Raw genomic sequence first — 24,666 nt, 5'->3', positions numbered from 1 at the left:
GATTTTTTTCTCCTCAAATCATTTTCATAAAGGAAAAATATATTACATTAAATTTAATTCTACTCTGATTTATGTTTACAGGTTCTCACTATCTAAGAGGAGAAGCAGTTATTTAGTGTATTTGGTAACCACTTATTTGTCTGCAGCTTTAGTTTTATGCAGTCCCTATAATTTGTGTTTATTGACAACAAGACAATTTCTGAAATATGAGAAGCATGGTTTCCAGAGGAAATCCATTGCAGATTTCTGTCCTGTGTCACTTTCTTATTAATACTTAATAAGAAATTAATGAATACTTAATTAATATTGGCAGAGAACCATGGCAGCATGTATGCTAAAAGATAACTCTCCAGTTATGGAGAGTGCTTTTGTTTTTAATTACCAAGGCACTGTTTTATTCTTACAAAAATTTAAATCATCTTAAAAATAACTTTTATGTTTGAATCCAAACTTTTTGCCAGATTTCACTCAGAAACTGGAATGTAACTGCATGGTAGAGGATTCAGTGCCCTGTACATAACTGAGTTAGTAGGGGAGGTGGTAAATACATACCAATAAGGCAATCCCAAATTCAAGAGGGCTCTCTTCAAAGCGTGGAAACCTGGAGAGGTAAATTTAACTCTTCCTCCTGGGATATTGCTGACAGGACATGGACAGAACAATAATTCATGGGAAAGAAGAGAGGCAGATGAGTATCACAATAACAGAGCCCTGAATGGGTAAGGAAAATTGAAAGCAGCAGAGGAGCTCTGAAGCAAAGTCCATCCAGGAGCATCCTGCCCAGGAGCAGCACGGTGCTGGAAAGGGAGGCAGGATGGCACAGCTGGACCCCAACCACCGGGGCTGAGGAGGAGGAGGAAGATCCCATTCTGAACCAAGCTGAGCGAGGGGTCAGGGTTTTAGGAGTGGAGCTGGTTGAACACGTGTTTTAGCAGATAGCACAGCCCCCTTCTGTGATTTTATCCATTGCTTAAATGAAACTACAACAAATTTTTTTGCACCACTGTGTCCCAGTCTAATCCCATCTATGTCTGGCTAATCAACTGTAATGCAATTCATTCAATGCTTTACCTCATATCTGTTGTATACTCCAAATCCATAACAAAAGAAATAGAGTCAATGGAAAAGCACTGTGGGGCCACTCTTGATTTCCACAGATCATTTTGCTGCACTGGGCCAAACAAGCAGAGTCTTCAGGAACAAGCTGACCTTGCGGGATTTGCTGTTGCTTACAGTGAAAGATTATTCTGGTTTCTCCATTTTTCATATATAATGCAGAAAAAATTACAATGTATTGCCCCTCTCATTTTTTCTACAATAAGGTGATTTGGTTTCAGGGTGGCTTTCTAAGTCTAATAATACGTAATATGATAATTATAAGAGGACAAGGAACAGACTGGTATTAATATATTGCAAAAAAACCAACTGCTGTACTGATCTAGATATTCAAAGTGGCTTTTCAAGATACAGAGTTGTGGAAAGGTATGAAGGAGAAGAGTTCATGCAGAGCAGTTTGAGTAACTCTAAGAAAAAGGCCGTAATGGAGAGGACTGTCAGAAGCAACAGAGCACACTGCTTGGAGCATGGAAGGGATCTTAACATGGTAATTAGCACACATAGCAACTGGAAACTTTGAAGAACATAGTGAGACAACCTTCTCAAAGACTGACCTGATGAAAGAGTTAAAGGCCTCATAAAGAGGCATTTTCTAGAGAATTAAGATATTTTAATCTCCATAACTACATTCAGAGGAAGCATTTTAGCGGACACTGGAATTTAAGATAAATTCCTTTCTATTACTAGGGACACATCCTTGCCCATGTGATTTTCAGTTTATTACAGTGTCAAAAAGCAGCTGTGAGAGAGGCCAGGCAGTTGGCACGCATGGCCCCAGGTGCTGGAGCACTTCCATGGGAGAAGGGATATGCCAAAGGCATCCTGAATATCACGGTGGTCACCAGCTGCTTTAACAGCTGGTATAAATCTCAACCTGCCCCATGGGCAGGGGATGTGTACATTCACTTCACCCTCTTTTCTCAAGCTGTGTTAGGAATGACAGTTTCAACAAAACCTGCTGTTAAAGACCACAGTTTTTGCTTTAAGTTGTTCTCAGTTCTGAACACAGTTCTTTGTCATTAGACTGTGTGAGCTGTAGGCTGCTGCTTGTAGAATCCCAGACCAGCTCTCCAGGGAGCATCAACAATCTCTCAAAAAAGGTAATAAGGAAAGATGTGATACTTGGACCTCAATTCCCTAGGGATTCTTGTTTAGGAGGAGAAGGGAGTCCCGAGTTCTTTCTTCCTCTTTAGGCTGCACTGCCTTTAGAGCTATTACTACCAATGACACCAAAAATTACCTGTCGTGGATCTTAGAGATGGAAAATAGAATCAAATCAAACAGATCTTGAGTGGAATAGATCACTGCAGACTGCTGAGCTATACCCCACCCTGACATCTGCACAGTCCCTTTCAGTTCAAGGGATGATACAGATGCAGTTAGAAGAGAACCTGATGGAAGGTATTAATAATAAAAGCTAAATAAAATAATGTCATGGATTAATATTGAGAATAAATATTAGGAATAAAGGATTTTTTTTCACAAAATGCTGAAATAAAGAAACTATTAAATCAAATAATTTTAAGAGAAAGCTACATTGCTTTTTTAGGAAAAAGAGAATGAACAGAGGGCACTGCTACTGGCTAGGTGTTTGTTAATTTTTCATGTGAATTTATTGCATATGCAAGTGATTGAATTAGTAGCACTGACAGGAACCCAGGCACGGTAAAAGCTTCCTGCTACTGACACAGCAGTGCTCAGGCTGTGCTCTCCTGGCCATTAGCAGTCCTGCTGTGGGAGCCCCGAGCCTGGCTCAGCTCAGGCTGCAGAGCTGCCTGGAACGGGACCGAGCGCGGCGCCCTCCGGAACCGGGGCTGGGATGAGACCACTCCACTCTTTTAGATTAATGACCTCATTTGGACTCTGATGCCAGGCTCCAGGGAAGAAAGTCCAGTGCAAGCTAATATGCTACCAAAATACTGCAAGGTAAGTTTGGGGGGGGGGGGGGGGGGGGGGGGAAATTAAGGGGATTTTGTTTTTTGTGTTAAAGAGACTGAATGCGAAAGGGAGTCAGAAGAGGTGAGAGGGGGTTGGGGGGGGGGGGGGGGGGGGGGGGGGGGGGGGGGGGGTGGAAATTAAGAGGATTTTGTATTTTGTGTTAAAGAGACTGAATGCGAAAGGGAGTCAGAAACGGGCAGCTTGCAGGAGAGAGCGTAAGGTGCAGGAATCAGAATGTTTTCTCACCTTTGAAAAAAGAGGGTCATTTCCAAACACTCAGAGGCTGAGCAGCGAGATCTGGATCTTCTGTCACCAAGCTGTAGATTGCCTCAGAACAGTGAGGCTTTGAGAGCAGACTAGGGGAATAGAAATTGCATATATAATAATTCAAGCATGCCAGTGTGTTGCCAAATATTACCATCTAAAAGGAATATAAGTATCATGGCTGCTGTGAAGTCCTTAGGGAGGCTCATAACCTTTTGGGAACCTTTTCCTCCTCCCCTGCAACGTATTAACCTTTTGACCACATCGGTGCTTAGATGTACATAAGGAAATGATACATGCAGACAGATACAGTTGGGGAGAGGTAGGAACAAAACATCAGGGATGCAGGATGTTGTGTGAATTCTTTATCAAAATCTCATGGCCAAGAATAGATACAGAGCTAAAAAAAAAAAGCTATTTCTGATGTATTATGAATGTGCAGATGAGCAGCGATGGAAAAACATTTCATGGCTGTCTTACAAACCATATTCCTGTAGCGTCAGATTGTGACAACTTAAAGAAGCAAAAATGAGCTTTTTGTACAAGTAGCACTGCTAGATTTAATGGTGCTGCTAATGGAGTAAGATGTTTCTTGGAGTAAGGGTGCCATAAACCAGCCCTCAGCCACCACTTCCTGTTTACTTGTGGTTTATTCTCTAGAGCAAACCCAAGTTTCTCTCACTGCAAATTTGTGCTCGTTACAAAAAAAAAAAAAGATTCTTGCTTAGTATTTTCCTTTTTCATACCATTCATCCTCATGGAGGGTTTTCTTTTCTAGTCAATCATTTGACATGTAGAAGAATGAATGAATGAACTGTTCTTTGATTAGAGTGGTACTCTATTGAGAGGTAGAGCTTCACTTAACATGTTCTTTTTCAGTAGGTCTAGACAGCCACTGCTAAAATTTCATTTAGATATCATTTGTAATTAATTTGAACAATCCTAGTCACTTAGTAAAGTTGCTTCAATACTTTCCTTTTTATTGAAAGTTATTTCACTGCTGCAAGCAAGGTATTTTATTTTATGATTTTCTATATGATTGGTCCCAAAGGAGAAAACACAAAAGAGTTCCAAATTAAATTCTAATCCAATTTAACAACAGCTGTAAGGGAAATGAAGACATATTAGCTACTCTAGAACCTGAGCCTCCTGGAAAAATGAAGAATGAAGCTGATCATCCCAAAAATTTTTACTAGTTTAAGTTTTCACCTATATACAAATGTATAGTGAGCAGCTGGAGACAAAACTAAACAGAAGCTCCCAATAAACTATGACATTGTACTGATTAAAAGACTATAAACATACACTGAGGTGCATAACTAGTAGCAAAACTAGCAAATGTTTTTGACATTTGGACCACACTTGAAGTTACCAAAAAAAACCTGTGTTCCAACACCTTGACAGATTTTGAGGCTGGGAGGATCCATTTATTGACCTGTCATATGAACTGTAACATAATACAGGCTGATGGACTTGACACAATTGATCTTCAAGATCATCATTCGAATGGGAGTAGCACATGCTCTGGAAAAGCATTTATTTTAAGCCTAAAGATGTAAGTGATGCAAAAATCCACTCTCACTTGCTCAAGATACTCCTGCAGTGATTCTCCAGACTCTTCAAAGTATTCTTAGCATCAACAAAATATTTGTTTTGTACACACAAAAAATATATTCTAAACTACCTTAGAGTAATATAATAAAGCAGACAATATTTTTAGAATTCTCAGGTAAGCTGTATTGTAATGAAAAGGCTTGAAATTACATTTATAGCCATGAAGCGTGCAGCTGACTCAGGAGTTGTATAAACAAGCACACAAAGAATCAGTCAAAAGAATCTTCTTGTTCCCAGCTGAGTTTTCCAGTTCACTTACAGTGGTCAAAAGTGGTGGTTGGAGGAGTTGGAGGAAAAACCCTCAAGGCATCAGCAGCCTCCTGCTGTGCACGGCACAAAATGATCTTAGAGTGTAAAAGTGTCCACTGCCTCTGGAGGAACCAGCATTTCCCCTCTAGTCTTGTGGGAGGGAATTCTGATCAACTCTTAGAAAACAGCTGGGTCACGTAACAGGAGGGCTGCCCTGCAGGGAAAATATAAAATCTATTCACGTGTCTGTCAGGAGTGTGTATCTCTATATTACAGCAGGCAAAATGTAGTCTTGCCTCCTCTGAGGTAGTTTGATCATCCATCTATTTTAGCATTTTCTCAGAAAGTTCTTGCCAGTGAGAGGTTTTACAGTCCAATTAACACAACAGGGAGTGACAGTCTCTAAGCCTGGAAACAGCTCTCACTAACAGTGATGTGGGCAAGGCTACAGACAAGAAACTCCTCTCTTATGCATGGAAAGGTAATAAGGTTATTCAACCAGTTGCAAAACATGGAAGAATCCTTTCTACCCACACTAAGAATGGAAGAAAAAGACAAGGAAGTTTGTACTTGTCAGTGGAAGAAATAGGTTAGCATGTGTCCTGATTTGGGAAGGAGAATAATCAATATTTAAAGACACTGAACAGACTACAGTTGGAGACAATCCTCTCTCCAGGAGAATGTTAGAAGCCAAGAAAAGACCAGAGGGAGGCTGAAAGGGGAAATTGCACTGGTAAATCAAGGTAATGATAAACACAGGTCAGAATAGCAGAAGCATTGACTCCACCACCAAGTTATAATTTCCCTGCTCAGTGGAAATTGCATACAATATCACCCACTGCCCTGCTTTATTTATGATAACCAAGCCAATACTCCCAGCACTTAAAACAATATTTCATCCAGTTGCATGCTCTGGATTCATTTCTATCCTGTTAACTCCATCAAGACACCAGTTTCTTGCGTTAATTCCCTTCTCATTTCTTGGCATAAATAGCAGTAATTTCTGTGAAACTAATACCAAAATGCAGTGCACTGATTTGGAAATGTTTTGTGTACACACAAAACAGAAATAGAGTGACCTTGCCTGAAAAGTACTCACTAAATGCTTGAATATTTATCTGGACAAATCAGCCAAGAAATACTGAATTTCAGAAGCTTATATATTTCAGACAGTATGATATTTACTTCCTTTCACAGAAATTATTCAGTATCATTAATTCAAACCAAAATACAACTACCGTATCTTTTTAATGCTGGATTAGGACTTAAGGGATGTTTTTAATATATCTTCATGGCAATATAAAGTTTAAAAAATTCCTTTTCAGGGACTCAGTAGATGAATCCACTTGTTTATGAAGCAAAGCCTACTTGTTTTGTTTAGAACAGGCTCAGCAGACCTTAGTGAAATGAATCTCTGCCTAGATGTCAGCCTGACTTAGCTAAATCTGTGCCTTACCTTGAGTTTCTAACATTTTGACCAACAACTTTTTTTCTCCCAAGTACTTTATTCATCCAGCAGCAAGAGTTGACACTTAGCAATTCACCGACAAGACTGTGTGCCTGCACCTTTCCCTTGCAGCTGTATTTACTCAAAACAAAGCTATTCAAATGAGCCTTAATCAAGACACATCATTCTGCTCACTGTGGGAGCAAATCCACCCGGATCTTCCAGCTGGGCATGCCAGCAGTGGTGCCCCAGACAGGAATTCTGGCCAGTTCTCTGGCAGGGCAGGCTGGATCCATTGGGATGTGGCATTAATGCCACATTGAGCTGATTAAAGATTCACCTGGGTCCCCTGAGCACTCAGCAGAAATGTTGTTCCTTCTGTGCCTGTTGAGCCATTGTTGGAAGCTGATGGAGGAGCTCTTTAGTGCTTGACCCTTTGCTCTGGCAGCACAGCTCTTCCCGGGGTGTCCCACTGGGCACAGTGTGGGTCAGGCTGTGTCCTGCCCTGTGACCAGCTCCAGCTGGGGGTCACAGGAACAGTGTCACTTGTTACCTGGAAATTCCCAGGGAAAGATAATCTGTTTTTAAAGCTTACTTTTAATACAGTCAGGGGTGGAAAAAAAATTACTAAATGATAAAATAAAAGCTTTATGAATAGCTATTGAGTGCCAGGTGTTTTGCTTAAGGAAGGCCTGTCTCCTACATGCCATCCATCAGTGTTATTTAAATAACATTGTGACAGCTCAGCATACGAGGTTATACTGAAGAGTTTTCAGAGAAATTGAATGGGATATGTTAATGACCCAGACAGCCTGTGAGGTGTTTGTGATTCCCAGTATGTCAGACTTGTTGGATTTTGCCAGGCTGCCCCATGTAACTCAGAGCTAACTGCTCACGGCTGTGTGCGAGTTAACAAAACACAGATGTTCTTAAAAAAAATCACGTTGCTGAGCAATAGTACATGTTCTTCTAAATACTTATACTCCACTTTCACTCCATCACCTCCCACAAAAAATAGTGTCTAAAGTGCTTTCTGCATGGAGTGGCAGTGAGCTGGAGTTAATGCCTGAGACTTACCAATACATCAAACAGCGACTACGCATTGGAAAGAGATAACAAATTTCCAATGGCTCCAACAAAACAGCTTGAGCACCCTGCCATGAGACACAACCTTTTATCTTTTCTCTTGAAGCTGTGCATCCTGTATATATTGTGCTCTAAGCACTAAGGAAAAATTAGAATGGGCAGATGCCAGAAGGAAGACAACCATTTTTTGAAGCACACCAACACTGAGCAGCGAGCTCCCAGTGCCAGTCTGCAGCTGGGGGAACTTTCTGGTCCTGGCATCAGTCTGCACATGGAGCTCATGGCAGTGAGTGGGCAAGGCCACAACTGCTGCAGTTCACACTGCAGAGGCTGCACCGTTCTGAAACTTCTTAAAATAAACCCCTATCTGTTTTATCAGTGCAGCAATCTGAAGTGCAAGCGTCTTGAAAGATTTCTTGAAAGATTTCTTGAAAGATTTCTTGAAAGATTTCTGGCTTTATCTAAAATATGAAATGTACTGAAAGAATAAAAATTTTCATGTAGAACTGGGAAGATGATGTGAGCCTTGTGGGAAATAAAGCTATCTCTGTAAGGAACCTTTTCCAACCTGAGTGCTTTTGAACATACTCAGCTCTATGGCCACAGGTACTTGGGAAATGTGGCTTTAACTTTGTGACTAATCTCCAATGGTAGATTTAAGAATGAACTAGAGAAATCAATCAAAATCTGTTTCCACATGAAGTTTAGGTCATTTGTATATAGAAGAAGTAAAGAACTTTTTAAAATAGGCAACCTGTATGACTAATGCTTCGGACAGATAAATGCAGGATTAAACAGAATCATTTGGAAGGTCACAGAAAGAGACTGCAAAATTTCCATTCTCCCTTCCTACCAGACCTATAATGAAAAAATATTTTGTATTGTTATGAAAATTTGTAGGACTGTAACCTCTACATAATAAGAGTACTCTTGTCCCCAGAAAATCAATAGCTGTATCTTCACTAGAGGTAATCACTAAGGCTAAAATTCTAAGTGCCTTTTGGAAAAACAAGCTTTTTTTTAATGTATGTACTTTTATACACATAACCAGAAAAGTAAAATTAAAGGAAATCTATGATATCAATGCAAAACTACCAGCAAACACCAAAATATAATTTCCAAAACAATTCTAAAAATTATTCTTCTCTGTCTGTGGACTTTAATACTTTCCTATCAACCCCTCTGTCTTGAACACAAACTTTTAGCGTCATGCTGGAAGTTACCCCATACAGACCACAGAGTCGGCAAATCAACAGTAAATCAACATTTTACACCAATATTTATTGGTGCGTTGTCAGCTTGGCAAAGATCTTTTATTGGGATCCCAAGGTGTTCGAAGAGTGAGTCTCACTGGACACAAGCTCCACTGAGCCTGTAAATACAATCCCCTGTTCTCTGTGCCTTAGAAGATTCTTCTCTTTATAAAAACACCTCAGGGACACTACCAACCCATCTGAGATCAATCATGTGGTTAAATTCACTGATGCCTGTCAAGTTCTTCTTTTAGATCCTTTGATATAATCTAAAATAATATCTTAAAATAGTGGGAATTATTAGTCACTACAATATAGCAAGTTATTTAGTTTTTAAGACATAGGAAATACTAAATCCTGAACCATTAAAAATTATTCAGTACATCCACAGCTTTAGTCCAAGATGCACATACATTCCCAGACTAAAAAAAAATCTATTGTTTCAGCACATCCAGAGGGTTATGTGGGAAAATAACAGCTCAACCTGTTAAGAAACAGCTCACATCAGCACTTTCTGCAGTGTGACCCAGCTACTTCATCTTAGTGAGCTTCAGCCTGTTTTTCTGGCTGGCAGTAGTGAGCAAAGAGATACTGAGAGAGAAAAACAAAGTGAAAGTTGGGGTGAGACGTCAGCTTGAGAAAGCTGCAGAGGGAAAGTCTCTAACTCCATTCCTGCCAGGTTTGCAGGCACTCACCAGTGGACTGCAAAGGCTTGCTTGTTTTCCACACACACGTGCAACCAAAATTAAAATCACCAAAGATTTAGTGTCTTGAAAAATACATGAGGAGCCTCAAGCTACCTTGTAGCTAATAGGAAAATTATTGCAAAATTTCACCACAGCTGATAGATTTGTGGACAGATGGCCTGTGGTCTCCTCCAAGTTGTTTTGGGACTCAGGCCCTTGGATCAGGAGAAGGAAGAAAGAGCTCTCTGGTTTTGTTGGTCTGTGGGTATGTTATAAATACGAGTGCCTTTAATTCTTCTATTTATCACCATGATAACTTAGAAAAAATAAAAAAAAATACTAAATACACACAGTTTCTCTTTCATACACAGGCAGAGAAGGGCAGCTGTGAGAGTGGTGAAAGAATTATGCCTTAAAATGCTGATGGGAGTGAGTGGCAGAGGGGGACCCCACGTGTGGATAGAGGCTGCTGTGCAAAACCAGGGTCACTGAGGTGCTGCAGAGACAAGTGTTGTACCTGCTGCCCTCCTGACACCAGTGAGGCTTTCTCAGTAGAGTATCTTAAACAATTCTCATTTATTTCAGGAATGTCATTGGAAATCAGGTCAGTGGTTTTATCTCCATCTTGTAAACGGTAAAAGCTACAGAAGGAAGTCACTTTTCAGTGCTACACAGCAGACTGAGAGGTAAAACACATCAGAAGTTGTATACCTAACTTTCAGTACCTAAGTTAGCTCCCTAGGTGCCTTGGAAATCAGCAGGGTCCCTGTGAGAGCCACTGCAGACTATTCCCTTACTGCATCAGTGAAGTGTCTGTTGCTGGGTTCTACAAACAGCCATCCCCTGGCTCCAGAACCCCACTCAATAACGCTGACTTTTTTTCTTCAGTCTGTTCCTTCCCTCTTCCAAAGAGCAGTGCCTGAAGGAAACATGGCATTTGCAATTCCAGAAAGCCCATGCCATGTGTGAATGAGGCTGATCTACAGAAGACTCCATGAGGAAACTATCTGGCAAATTCATGCTTTTGGAACACAAACCAGTTTGTGGTCAGCAATTTAATCAGATGTACAAGTTACATTTTCCATTGCAAATCCTGACATTGCTGCCTCCTCATTCCGATGCTCCAGTATGCTGCAGTTGTACCCTAAATCTTCCTGAAACACATTGTCTGTCTGCTTTAAAAATGGTTCAAAAACACCAAGTCATGGAGAGCAATCCTGAGCTGTGAGCAGAGAAAGCAGCATAAGATGCAGTGTTTTTCCACCTCTCAGGTTTAGGAAGCAGTTATATTAAAGTAGCCTCAAACAGCTTTCAAGCTTCATTTTTCGAAATCTATCCTCTTTTTAAAATAATAACTCATACATGGCTAACAACCTCCAGGCAGTAATCCTGAGCACAAAGTCTGAGAAATTAAGCTAAATGCTGTTGCCCTGCAGGTTTTATTTATGCTGGTAAAAGGCCAGGGAAAGGGCCTGGATGCTGGACTGTAATAATCCCTGTTAGGCTGCCAAAACGGTCCCTGACAGGCTTTCACCTGGGTTAGCTTGCCTGCCAAGCCATTCCCAGGCAGGATTCAGAAGGTGGCAGAGGACAGTGACCACTTCCAGTGGCAGTAGCACAAAGCAGAGAATGAGACTCCAGTTCCTCAGCTGAGACCGAGAGAATCTGTTCAGAATACATCTTTCAGAAAGCCAAGCAATCTTGATGGAAACAAGAGACAGACAAGCTGCTGCATTCCTCAGTGCATTCCCAGCTAAACAGGATGCATCACTCACTTCAAATGCACATGGTTGGGGTGGTTTTAGCACTGTTACCTACTTTGTCTAATTAGTTATTTCTAATTGTATAACCCAGCACTAACTTCGTGGTAATGACAACTTTGGAAGAAGCTTTCCGTAGCTGAAAGAGAGAAAGTGGTTTGCTTTAAAATCTCTAAACTGAAAAGGTACTCATAGAAATTATAGCATGCCCATTATGCAAAAATATGCAGAATTATGTGAAAACAAGCAGTCAGCAGAGGGCAGGTAGACTGTGCTGATGTCTCTGGGTGATATGTATGTTTTGCTGTCTTAGCCATTCTCAGCAGTTTCTTTTGTCAAAAAAAATAAGTGATGCTGTCTGGAAAAATCAGAGGCAGTCTAGTGCTCATTGCAGATTTTTCACTAAGAATTTATTTGACATACCTTTTCCTCAGACTAGGACACAGGGAGGGTTTATTCCCTACATAATATTCATCTGGAAAACACTGATACTATAGTGAATTTATGTCTCAAAATATCTGCTTAAGTTATACCGATCAACTAAAGACACTTGCTGCTACTTACACTACTGCTGCTAGTCAGCATCAGCTTCTGCTTTCTGTGCCCAGCTCCTGTTACCTACAAACAAAACTTCTTTAAGATTGCCTCCTTGCAAGACTGACTCTCACTCTTAATAATTAGATGAGTTCTACCCATTTGTCTTCTAAAAACAAACAGACAAACAACAGAAACAGCTGTCCAAGGGGTCCAATCTAATTTAACATTGTAGGGAACATTACTACTCTCAAAGCTATTCCTGTCTTCCCTACTGATGGAAGTGCTTGGGATCTCTCAGTGCCAGCAGCATGAAGTAATGTAACTACCCTAGCATAGAGCATGACATCAGATCTGTCACTGCAAGCCAGAAAATCCATCACACTGGGGCTTTGTTCCCTCAAATAGTCATTTACTACATATCATCTAGCTGCTTATTTAATATTTATGCAAATTTTTCAAGGCATTATACTGGACCATGCATCAGAGACAATCATCTAAGAAGATGAGAGAAGTCCTAAATACATAAAGGAGCACATTCCTAAATACATAAAGGAACACTTAAGATCTTCTTTAGTCAGAGGAAAGCCCTTTCCCTTTACATTCTTCCCAAACAGTACAGTCACCTAACTGTGGTTTCTCAATTACAGTTTCCTCTCCAGCACAATTTCTAAATTGGAAACCCAGTGCAAACCCAATTGCCTTTCAAATTGGCCTGCTCAGCACAGCAATAAAAATAAAATCTCAGATGCCACACTGTCAATCAACCTGGCCCTTACACAACTGTGAGCTCCACTCCTACATAAATGTCACAAATGCCATAATTAGTATCAGCTCATGCCATAGGAGTGGATCAGAATCTGTGTTATTTGATCATTTGGTTTTGATCAAAATTCACTTTTGGAAAAGCAAAAAAAGATAAAAGTAAAAAAATTCACTTTGATCAGGACTTATTTTGCATCATTTTGATTATGAGACTTCATCTGTGTTTGCAAACTCTAACAGTGGTGTCTGACTTACACCTTACAGTACCAATTCCTAAAATAAACATAAAATTAAAACCTCCTTAACTCTTGAAGTTTTAAAAGTATTTGGGATATAGACAGTGTTTAACTAACACCTTCTCCCTTGGAGTTGTTGCACTAATATTATTATTCCTGTCATGTTCTGTCAGTTTAATTGGATAATAACTGCAGTCAGATTATTGCCTTGTAAGTGCGTACGAGCACCTAACAATGTTTATGCAAAGAAGCCCATATGCCTTGCTGGTTAAATGGGAACATCATATTTTGAATGTGCAGCAAGGGCTGGTGAGTTGCTTCACGCGTGCAAATCACAGAGGAACAAGCAGGACAAAGGGTGAATTAATGAGATATCTGACCACTGCTCGCTGCTGCTCATGACAGAAGTGAGAACTGCTGCTTTGCAGCACAAGGGCTGCTCCTGGCCGTGGCTTTCCATGATCTTCCATGATTTTCCTTCTTGTGCTTGTTGGATGCACAGGGCAGGGAGCAGAGAGGAAGCCTGATTGCAGGCACTGGTGGTTTGGGCTTTCCTCTTCCACAAGCTCTGCCTGTGTTATATTTGACAGCAGAATGGTTTCCAGGTCACGTGCCAGGGAAGAACAGGCAACCAGAGGTTTTTGCTCCCTGGTCTGGCAGAAATCCCACAAAACAGGTAAAGTGCAGTGACCTCAGTCCAGCTGCTGGATATAGGTCAGCCCAAATCAGTCAAAATTCTCAACAACCCCCTTGATTCATGTCGCTTATTATTAACATAGAGAACAGATTATACCCATTTCTTTTATGGTAATGTCCTGGATTCTGAAGACGCTGGGTAAAACCCATGACAGCACTTTGCCATCATTTATATTAAAGTTAAGCACAATCTGAGAGCAATAGCACTGAAAGCTCTCATAGAGGAGTTATCAGATGCTCACTTCATATTCATATAATGCTTGATTTGCATCAGTTTAATATTTTATATGTAGGGGAACATTTTCCAGAGGGTTCCAGATAGTTTCTCACAGAGAAATTGGGAGAGCTATAATTTTAATTACAATCTCAATGTAAATACTCTTTTTCTCTTATTTTAGGGAAAAGTTTCTCCTCCTGCTGTACACTGAGATAGATTTCAAAGAAAAAAAAGGTTCAGTTGACACTCTCTAAACATATGTTTTCCCCAACTGAGCTCATTTTACTTCACAGAAGTCAGAATGCTGGTGGAGAAAACTGAAAATGCAGCCCAATCTTCAAGCACTAATGTAAATTATTGGTTCTGACACCAGGAAAGGCATGTTGTTTTCCCTCCAGGTTGCCTACTTTTCACATAGGCGAGAAGGATTAAAGACATAAGATTTCTCTTCATGTGGGGAGTTGATAACCTGCCTTCTCAGAGGGGTTTGGTTATCTCAGAACATGTGCAAAGGAAAAATAGCACAAGCAACTTCAAGAAGCAGACTGTTTTGTAAAAGGTTTTTTGTCTTTTAGCTGAATTATTGTTAGGGGAAACAGTGTTTCAGTATCTTTTTGAGGACAAAGGTAGATTTCTCTTTTAATTCATAGTAACCAAGTGGTTCCAGTGGTCAATGCAAAATGAAAAAGTCCTCGTTTGTTGGTTTAAATCTTGACTAATTGCACACAAATAATAAATCTAGTTGTGAGTTCTAAGTACCAACTAGTGAAGAAAAAGTAAGCATTTCAGAACCTCAAACACTACACGTAAGGACAATACTCCATCTGTGTAACTCAACATCTCTGGAACAGGACATTGCATGCTAGGGAGGTTCAATAGAAGAATATCTTCCAAGATATGTTCTGCTAAATATCTGTCAGTGTGATTTGGTGGGCATTTCTCATGCTCCACAAGGCAGTCAGTATATAACCCAAAGAAATTTCAGGTTTCTGAAGCACTTTGCAGTTCCTGGTGATTAAGAGCATCCCCAGTACCACACTGGGCTCACGTTTAATGTTGTAGCCTGGAAATACTTTGATTTCAAATAATGGGCACTAAATGAACAGTTGGGGATGAATCATTTCAAGGACTTATAAAATTTCTGACATTCCCTTAGAAGGTTCCACATAAGAAGTTGAAGAAGGGGGGGGGGGGGGGGGGGAAGTAAAATATTGTGAATTTGCGATTTCTTTTCCATGCAAATAATTGCAGAATAAGTATTTGTAAGGTAATAACCACATCTCAGAATCCTACATGTTCAGATGAGGAATGAAAGTTTTGATACAAGTATGAATATTTTCATTGCCTTCTATGAAATTGAAGGGAATAGTGCCTTACTAATTGCAGGACTGTGGATTAGCCAACACATCATTAAGAGATGTTTGCTTGAAAGCCTCCAGCTTACACTGAAGAAATGTGCTTGTAATCTCTTTACCTGCCATGTATTTCACTTATTTACAGCAATACTGAAATGTTCAGTAGCAATCAAGCCTACAAGAATGAAATACATCTGCAGTATCAGGTGGTGTGTGAAATTGTACTGCCCTAAACTGTTATGCTCTTAGGGAAGAATCAGTAAACAATTTACATGGCTCCTTTACATGGCTCTAGGATTCACTGCCTGTACATAAATAAGTCTTTTATGCAAAGTGAGAAAATTACATTCTGGAAAAAAAAAATACAGGTCCTTGGCCCGCCTTGGTTTTCTTCCTAGCAGTTGTCTGCCAGATGAAATAGTGCTGAGCAGATGTATAGGCAGATTCTTAAGGTATTTTGCATGGTGTGCCTGGGAACCTGCCACAAAACAAGCCTGGTTTATTTTTAGATACCCTTAACTTTATTTATTGATTTAGGAGGATATGAGGAATGGGTATAAGCAAAGAGAGTTTTTTTGAAAATGGTAGCTTTTATTAGATTAGCTGATACAGCTTGAAAAAAGCAAGTATGTTTTTTGGGTACAAGCTGCTTTCTTCAGCAAAATCTAAGTCAATACAGGCAATTTCAGTTTAATCTTATTACATTGATAACAATGCTGTTGTGATATGTGTGGAAATGAGTAAGAAGAGGAGCATTTTAAAGTTTTTTTATTTATTCTGAAATTTCAAACTTCCACGTAAAGCCAAATGAGATGCCTTGGTCAGGATTATGGGGGGAAAAGCACAAGATTTTTTCCAGCCCCTCCCATGCTGTTCTCCTCCAAGAGCTAGCTGTGGCTGTTGCTGGGAGTGGTAACTCTTAGAAAAGCAATATTTACTCTGAAGTTTCCATGCAACAGCAAAGGTTCTGTTGCCAGTATGTGTTTTTACTGAACACATAAAATAACCAGTGAATCCCATTGCCTTACATGGTCCTGCTCCTCTTGCAGATCCTGTTAGGAAAAGGCTTTGGGAGCAGCAGGTGGGAGATACCCGAGCCTGGATTGGTGGTGTGGCTGTGCCAGGCTGAGAAACAAAGTGCAGTGAATAAAAGGCCATCACTACTGAGAGATCAAATGGTGACAGAGAACCTGCACTTAAAATGAGGAGAAGGAGAAGGAGCCAAGGAAGAACAGAGAGAAACTGCTGAGGCCAGTAGGGAAAGGTCAGGAGAGGAATAAAGGCAGATTGCCTGAAAGCTAAGAGGTGTAAAGACTTATAAATTGATGAGAGGAGAGAAAAGTGATGAGAGTAGAAAAAATACCAGATAGAAATCCCATTAACAAGTAGAGACCAGCCTCCATAGTGATTTCTGGCAGTGCCACTAATAGCTGACAATTAGATTTTTCCACAGCAAAACATAACTGAGCATCTAAGCAAAAATAAACTATTTTTTAGAAGTAAGCAGAAAAACAACACATCAGTGTCAGTCAAAATTATCCTAATTAATTTACATCTAACTAGATGTGAGGGTCCAAGGAACCAGGTATTTATTGGACAAACTACAGCAAGCAAATTAAGTGCAGCACTGATTATTGCACCAGCACAATGTTTTTATTCGTCTTCATCAAGCACAAGACTTTGCTGTCTTCTAATTCTTTCTGACTCTGCTGCTAGACAACTCCTTCCTGAAAGCAGCACCATGAAAGTGGCATTTAGGCTGAGAAAGGCAAGAAGCTTTGCAACCTGTCTCACAAAGATCATTCTAAGCACACAAGGCTGCAGAAAAAGAACATGATGCAGGTGAAAGGAAGGATCCAAAGGAGCACCAAAGCTGACAATTTTAGGACTACATGGGAGGATGTGTCACTGTGAACAGAGGGTGACACTCTTCTCTATTTTCTTTCTATCCTGTCCAGGCTTCAGCTTCCATCAAAGTTCATTAATAGGAAATATTTCCATTCACTATTCATTAAGTTGAAAATGAATAGGGAGAAGAATTCTGGCTGGTTTTATTTCTGTCTCTGGTATTAGCGAGCTGCAGAAACCGCAGGCGAGTTACTTATCACCTTGTAATGAGACACTGCCCGAAGTGCTGAGGGAGGAGGCAGTGCATCTCAAGTGCCTCCAGAGGCTTCCAAGGAAAAAGAACATTGCATCCAGATGGGAGCAGAGGCAGCTTCACTCAGCTCGGATAGGTCTGGTCTCATCTGGGTTTACTATAAAACAGGATCAGCAATGGGTGTGGCCACACATCCCAGCTCTCCTCTGCCCTTGTTGTTACACAGCGAGCTGGATTAATGGTTTGCCTCAGAGCTAGAAGAAACAAAGGGTATTTCTGTACGTCCTCTGCTTTTGTACTTTTACTTCTCTTTGCTTTGAATTATCTCCTCTGTAAAAGAGGACCAAAATAGTTCTTTACTGTACCTGCAAGCGTTGCTGTGGCTTTGCAGCTCAAGTACTGCAGAAGGTCACGTGAAGTGGTGCTCAACAAAAGTCAGAGTTCTTTATTTACAGCTTTTCATCTCTGCTGCCCTAACTGCTGTGATCTTTAGTAAGGCGTTTCACTTGTGTTTTGGCATGTGCTTTTCAAACTGCATCATTAAAAGCACAGCTTGTTTGCTCCATGTACTATTGGCAGTGATTTTGATCACTTGAGCAACCATTTTCTTTTATTATTGTGAATATTCTGAAAATTGTTTTGGATAGAACAATGCTTTAAGCTGGGGGGGAAAAAAAAATAAAAGGAAGAAAGAGGTTAAGTCTTTGGGAAACACTTGCTTATTAGGATTCTGATCTTTCCATGAAGCACCTGGTCAGGGCAGGAGAAGCACAGAGGCACAGTGGTGCTGAGCAGGGCGTCATCCAACACAGAAGTGTTGCACCGTGCCCTGAAATCCTGAGCTCAAGCTGTGCCCCAGACACCTGAGGTGAATGCATGCCTGAAATCACCATTCACAGTCTTTCAGAGCTGGAGCTGGAGCTGCTCAGGCAATCCACTGCTCAGAAAAGGCAGGTTTGATTTATTACTGAGACAGAGGAAAGATTTCTTCAGATTCCCTTTGGGAACCCAACCCAACATGTCCCTTTTAAGCTGAGGTGGCCCAGTCCCCTCCCAAGCTGCCCTCCCCAGCTCCTCAGGCTCCAGGAGAGAGGTGCCAGTTCCAGAGTGTGTCTGTGGAATCCACAACAACATCTGCCACCTTCAAGGTGTCCCCAAGCCAGCAGATGTAGGACAATCTGCTGTATTAATGGAATTTTCATTCCTTCCTGCCGAATCTGCTCCTCTGCATGGAGTTGATGAAATATTCATAGCACCAGCCAGAAGAGGGATAAAAGCAAACTTGGATATAACCCAGCGGCCAAAGTAGTTAAGCTGGGCAGAATAACATCCGAGTTTTAGTCTTTCTTTTGCTGATCATTTGAAAATAAAAAATGAAATGTTCAGTAAAGCAAGGGTCTGAAACTCAGGGTATTCTCCTCTTAGATTTTCTCCCACTAGGTTTTCTCTATATTCATAAACAGGGCTTTCTACAGTCCACTGAAAAACATGTATTCCATACAAATTAGAGTTGCTACAATAAAAAAGTAGTAAGAATGGCTTCCACTACACCAGAGTGTCCTGCGTGTGAGCGCTCTGATGGAGCCAGGAAAATTAAATAATTTTGGAAAATGGACAGAATGGGGTAGAAGATGATTATTCTAACTGTGGCGCTCCTGGGTGAAATAGAAGGATGTTGTGTGAACATGACATGCTCCCCAAAGACCTCCCAGATTAAACCAAGCAGGCAAAAGAGACACAAGAACATTTATTTGTTAATTTTACAGACACAGAATGAGACCTTATCAAGATGGGAATGTCCAGCAGTAAAACCTAGGTAATTGAGAAACTGCAAAATAATTGATTTTAGTGTAGGACCTCCTTTCTCCACAAAAAAAAAAAAACCCAAACCCTCTGAAACAAAGAGCCTTTACCTCATTTAGAAACTCTTTGGGCAAGACAGCATTTGTTTAGAGAGATTAAAACTAGAACTTACATGACTAGAGTAGAAATTTTTCTATCTAAAATCTGCCCACGTAAGGAAATTGTCACAGCAAAAGAAAGGAGGTGCATAGAAGAGGACATGTATACAATATATAATTAATATTTAATACATTTGAAAAATAACCAATGTATTTTGGAGACTGTGGGAAGTTTAAGGGATATGGACTGTCTTGCTGCAAATTCATGTAACAAAGATCTCAAGAGCACTCATGAGCTTTGCAGCACAAGCCACTTGTGGATGTGCCACACATCCAGCACGTGTGGGCCAGTACAGACACAATAAAATCATGGTAGCTTATATGTGGTTGGAATCTTGGCTGAAATGCAAACAGGTGGGTCCTCATACCTGAGAGTGGCTGAAAAACAGCTGTACCAAGGAGAAGAACTGTGAGTTCTTCTGTGTGCTGTAAGTTGCACACTCTGGACTTCAGTACTGTATTAATTGCCCTCATTTGTCAGTGTTTAACACACAAAGTGCAGAACAAAATCATTTGGGCAATTCAGTCCAAGTAATTAGCTATTTTACATCCTTTTTATTGTGAAAGGATCTGGTCCTTCATTTTATGACTTGGAAAACCATTCACTATCAATTTAGTGATAATATATTAATAATTGTGTGATGTTCCGAGCAGTTTCAATGGATGATGCCGCATCCACAGAACAGCTTATTATCAAGAGAACAAATCTGAGATGGAAATCAGGGAGAATTTAATTATGTTTAAAAGGACAGATGCTTTGCCATTCACCAAGCCATCTACTGACAGCATTCAATAAAACACAAATTGAATGCACATTTTTACACACGACTGTCACTTCCTCATCTGCATCAGTTGTCCCCTTCCTGTACACGTGCTCCTGGCTTAATAAACAAAATATCCACATACAATGAATGCCAGCTGACTTCCATCCACCACTGTGTGCCACACAAAGGAGCTTTCTTCCATAAATTTCATTTGTAATGTTATTGCATCCTTTTCCATTTTCACCAATTTGCTTTTTGGTCTCATTCTGTTCTTTTTAAAACAGCCAGCCTCTAGAGTCACACATCTTTTGATTCTGGAAAAATGTGTTTAGCTTTTCTTGGTTGTGGAGGGGAACTTTAAAATGTAGACCTAACAAGTCAGAAAGCAAGCAGAATAACTGACAGTTTTATTTTTAATGAGTTTGTTTGTAGGCCTAAAGAATTCAGGAATTCTTGAGTTTCAGTGCCACTTTAGGACAACACTGAATCCAAATGTGCAATGTTTTTTTCAGAGAGAAAATTTTCAGAAGATACAGACCTGCAAGTAGGACTAGTTCAGGCATTTGAAAGTATAAAACTCCTCATATTGAAAATAATTACGTGTGCAAAGGGAACTACTGCTCCTAGAGTGCTTGAGCACATTCAAAGAATTATTTATTTGTTCCCTCATATGTTAAAAACAAAAAAGGGCCACATTTAAGATTATTTGATTTTGATTCACATGGAACTACAAATAAAGCACACTGAAAAAACAGAACTTAATTTCTTTTAAAACCAAGAGTGGAAGTACCTTTAAACTTAGTGACTGAAAAGACAGTTACTAAAGGAACAAAATATTTTGATAGTGAGAATGTTCATTGAAACCTGACCGGTGCCACATAAATCCAAGTAACAGCAAGCTGAAAAAAAATCCCTTCTGATCTTTTTCACTGTAAATGGGCTTTTCCATATCCACATCTCACTCAGCTGAAAATTGCCTTCACAGAGCTGAATACAGCATTCATTCTTGCCCTGACCCAACAGGACAGATTAGTCAGGTTGCTTCTTCCCTCCCTGGAATTGCCTGGATCATTCTTTCCCGCTGATCTCTCCTAGCCCCCAGTTCCAGCACTGAAAAGCACCTTACAGTAAGCAGCCCTTCTGTACTTAAGTCCAAAGCAGTCAGATGTTAATCACTATTCAAGGCTTTTCTGAAGCTTCTCAGCTGTTCCAACAGCATTTGGCTTTGAAAGATGTCTCAATGTACATTAAGCTGGGAAAATATCTAGGGATTGATTATTATCAGCAAGATGTAGATGCTTTTTCCTATTCATCCTATTTAGTTATCTTCATAACCTGAAAGACTGTGTAAAATATTAGCTACATAAACTAATTAGCTGTTACCAAATCTGCATTCCAAAGAGGGATCTGCTTCTTAATGAAAGCTGCAAGAAGCAGGTGACTGGTGGTGTCTTTGAGCAGTTAATTTACACTGGGCTTTAATCTAGAGCAGTCTTTCAAGTTCTCACCTCTTTCTTGTGATGGGTACATAAAGCAAGGCACCTCTTGTTGAAAGGGACAGGAATGCCAATAAATGCAAATTACCATGCTGTGGAAAGCTGTATCAGGTTTATTGTAATGCAGGAAGCATGAATGTTGACATTTGTATGTAATATGCAGAACAGTTTCTACTAGTTCAGGCTGAGCACAGATAAATTAGTGTGGCTTTTGGATATTTCTCTTTAAGCATTTTCCAGCCATTAGTGTCTCATCATGATCACCCACTGCCTTTCAGCTTCAATCTGTGCTTTTCTGACCCTGCCCATGGTACCAAGATCTAAGGTTTCCAGCCCCTACCCTGTTCAATTCCTGACCAGACTCCTGCACGTGTACAGCAGATATCTCCCTTAATGCTGCCTTTGCTGTTCTTCTCTTTCACTGTGCTGAAATCAATAACTAGCCTTAATGTGAGCCAAAAAAAAGCAGCACTTGAATCGGACATCGACAGCTTTAATTAGGATTGAAGTACAAAGTTTTCTCTTTTGTTGCCAAACTGTTCTCTCAGTTTCAGCTCCTCCATGGAGCTGAAATCCTCATGGACAATCCTGTATGACCAAACTTTGCTCTATATGCATTAGGAGAATTCACATGAACAATCATTTGACTGAAATTTAATGTAAATTAGAAAGTTTGATGTATTTTATTTATATATATATTATATATATTTTTTTTTTTTTTTTCTTAGCAGAGTGGATATATTTCAGTTTGTAGACTTCAACTGCCTTAGAATAATAAATTCTACAACTGTGGAAAATATGTATTTGTGCAATGCTTTCTCCAACATAATAGTGTGTAGTCTCAACAATTTCATGTCCTCTCTGGTAAAAACTGCAAAGGCTCAATGTGTTGTAATCTGCTGTGTATTCAGCATCTGTTTGTGACATTCTCAGCAGGAAAAGTTGTTTCTTTTCATCACCTGCAGATGCAATTATACCAGCAAGGCCTGCAAAGTGCTTGGATATGAGATGTGTAAGCTTAGCAAAAACCCTGGAAGGAAATGTTACTTTTGTCATAAAAAAGGTCCCTTGCATTCTCCTGTTCAGAACCCTTTAGCTTGAGAGTAAATATCATGTGGCTGTAATACTTTGCACCTTTGTTTCACCTCCCATCCAAGCCTCTCGAGTGGCTTGGCAAACGTAGCTGGATTAAGTATTCCTGCAGGGAGAAGCATCCTGCCAAAGCAGAACGCCCCAGAGGTCAGACTCACACACTGAGCTCTGCATGTCTACCACTGTTCACACACAAATATGCTAACACTGTACATAAAAATATAGAAGCTTAAACTTTTCAAAGCTAACATGCCTATTTTCAAAATAAATGTGAGAGTACGTGGAGATTTGGACCTGCTCATCAGAATAAGATCTGAGAGTTTGTCAGGAAGTGTCAATGAATGGCTCAGGGAGGGTTCAGAACCATATTCCCCACAAATAAAAAACACATTCTCACATCAAAGACTTTACATAAATCTGTCAAAATTAACTGTATAATTAAGCACACTGTAGGCTTAGACACATGAAACTGCCATGAGTGAGTTAATGCACCAGGCTACTGGTGCATTACAAGGATTCACTGTCCTAGACTGCACCAAATAGAAAACAACCCCAGTTACTTCAGCCTTTCTTCATCAATTCCACAGGATCATGTAGGTGCTGATGCTGGAGGAGCCTCTAGAAATTGTGTAGATCTCTGCTAGGAGAAGAGTTAACAAAAGCAAGTTGCCAAGGATGGTGTCCATTGGGATTTTGAGTATCTCCAAGGATGGAGAGTCCACAGCCTCTCTAGGCAGCACGTTCAGGTGCTCTCTCTGACCATCCCTCACATTTAAGGTTCTCCAGTTCTTTCCATGATCTTCACTGCCCTTTCCTGGACTCAGTCTGGTGCCCACCAGGAGCCCCCAGGCCCTTTTCTGCCAAGCTCCTTTCTAGCCAGACAGCCCACGGCCTGTACTGGTGCAGGGGTGTTCCTCACCAGGCCCAGGGCTTGGCTTTGTTGAGCTCAGGAGCCCATTTTCCCAGCCTCTTGGGATCCCTCTGAACAGCAGCACGAACATTTGGTGACCCAGGCACTCCCAGTTTGGTGTCTGCAGCCCTGCTGGCTCACCGTGGCCCATCAGGCAGGTCATTAATGGAGATGTTTAACAGTGCTCATCCAGTATTGATCCCTGGGGCAGACAAGCAGACATGGACTGCTTTCCTACAGCTCAAGCAATTTATTTTTGTCTGTGTCTTAGTCCCACTTCATTAAGTGCCTAAAGATGAGGCTTTGCAGTAGTCAGAGTATCACCAAACAACTATCTTCCCAACTTTATTTAGGATCAGCAACCTAATCTTTGTAAATAACTTTAAAAATATCTAAAACTTCTTATCTGTACCTTTTGGTAAACAAAATGTTGGGAAAAATCTAACAGGAATTGTGTTTTAAATGAAATGTGCACTGTCAAAAAGTCTGCCACTTTTTATTCTTACTTCGTAAATGGGCAAATAGTTACCACTGTGTATTCAGTGGTGGCAAATGGAAACAATAAAAATCTGGGCAAAGTTTCACAAAAACATTGTAGCAGAGCCAGGAGCTGAACCTAATGACATTGATTTAAGCATCATTCCTCTCAGAATTAAGTTGTGGCTAAATGACTGAAGATATATGAAGGTTATGCAGATTATATATTATTCTTTTTACAAGTAACAGACAGGTTGGGTTTGATTGAAATTATGTTTGTAATTCATCTTTGGACATCTCCTTGCTGCTGATTTTCTCCATCTCTGTCCTCCTGCCTCATGTCTGATTCACAAGTCTGCCACAACCTGGAGCAGGAGAGTGACAGAAGGAGCACTCAGAGGAAGGTGAGCACAAAAGCAGGAGAAATTTGGTTTTTCACTTGCTTGGTGCTGAGTTCATGTGGTTCCAGATAGGAAGCTCAGCCCAAACAAGACCTCTGAGAGTACAAAAGGCAAGTAAGTGAAGGACAGACTTTAGAGAGGTGAGCTGGTGGAAATTCTTGTGTGCAAAACAGGCGACTGTTGTCCTCTCCAGATTATGCAATCTTAGTAGATCCCAAGAAAGTTTTTTCTATCACTAATTAAAACTA

General features: G+C 40.4%; 1 protein-coding gene across 2 annotated transcripts in view; it reads left to right on the top strand.

Annotated features, from left to right (window-relative positions):
* Window positions 1-24,666, top strand: part of PEX5L (peroxisomal biogenesis factor 5 like) — a 100,123-nt gene that overhangs the window by 12,816 nt on the left and 62,641 nt on the right. Inside the window, exon 2 of one of the 2 annotated variants that reach the window (XM_041467753.1) lies at window positions 2,959-3,042. The exons of the other annotated variant lie outside the window; for it this stretch is intronic. Within the exon in view, the coding sequence (XP_041323687.1) occupies window positions 2,959-3,042 (84 nt within the window). The remainder of the gene's footprint in view (window positions 1-2,958; window positions 3,043-24,666) is intronic. 2 annotated transcript variants of the gene reach the window in all.

The sequence above is a fragment of the Pyrgilauda ruficollis genome, unplaced genomic scaffold, assembly GCF_017590135.1.
Source record: "Pyrgilauda ruficollis isolate IOZ18807 unplaced genomic scaffold, ASM1759013v1 scaffold21, whole genome shotgun sequence".
NCBI classification, from domain to species: domain Eukaryota; kingdom Metazoa; phylum Chordata; class Aves; order Passeriformes; family Passeridae; genus Pyrgilauda; species Pyrgilauda ruficollis.
The sequence above is the reverse complement of the archived record's forward strand: the minus strand, read 5'-3'. Positions and strand labels throughout refer to the sequence as shown.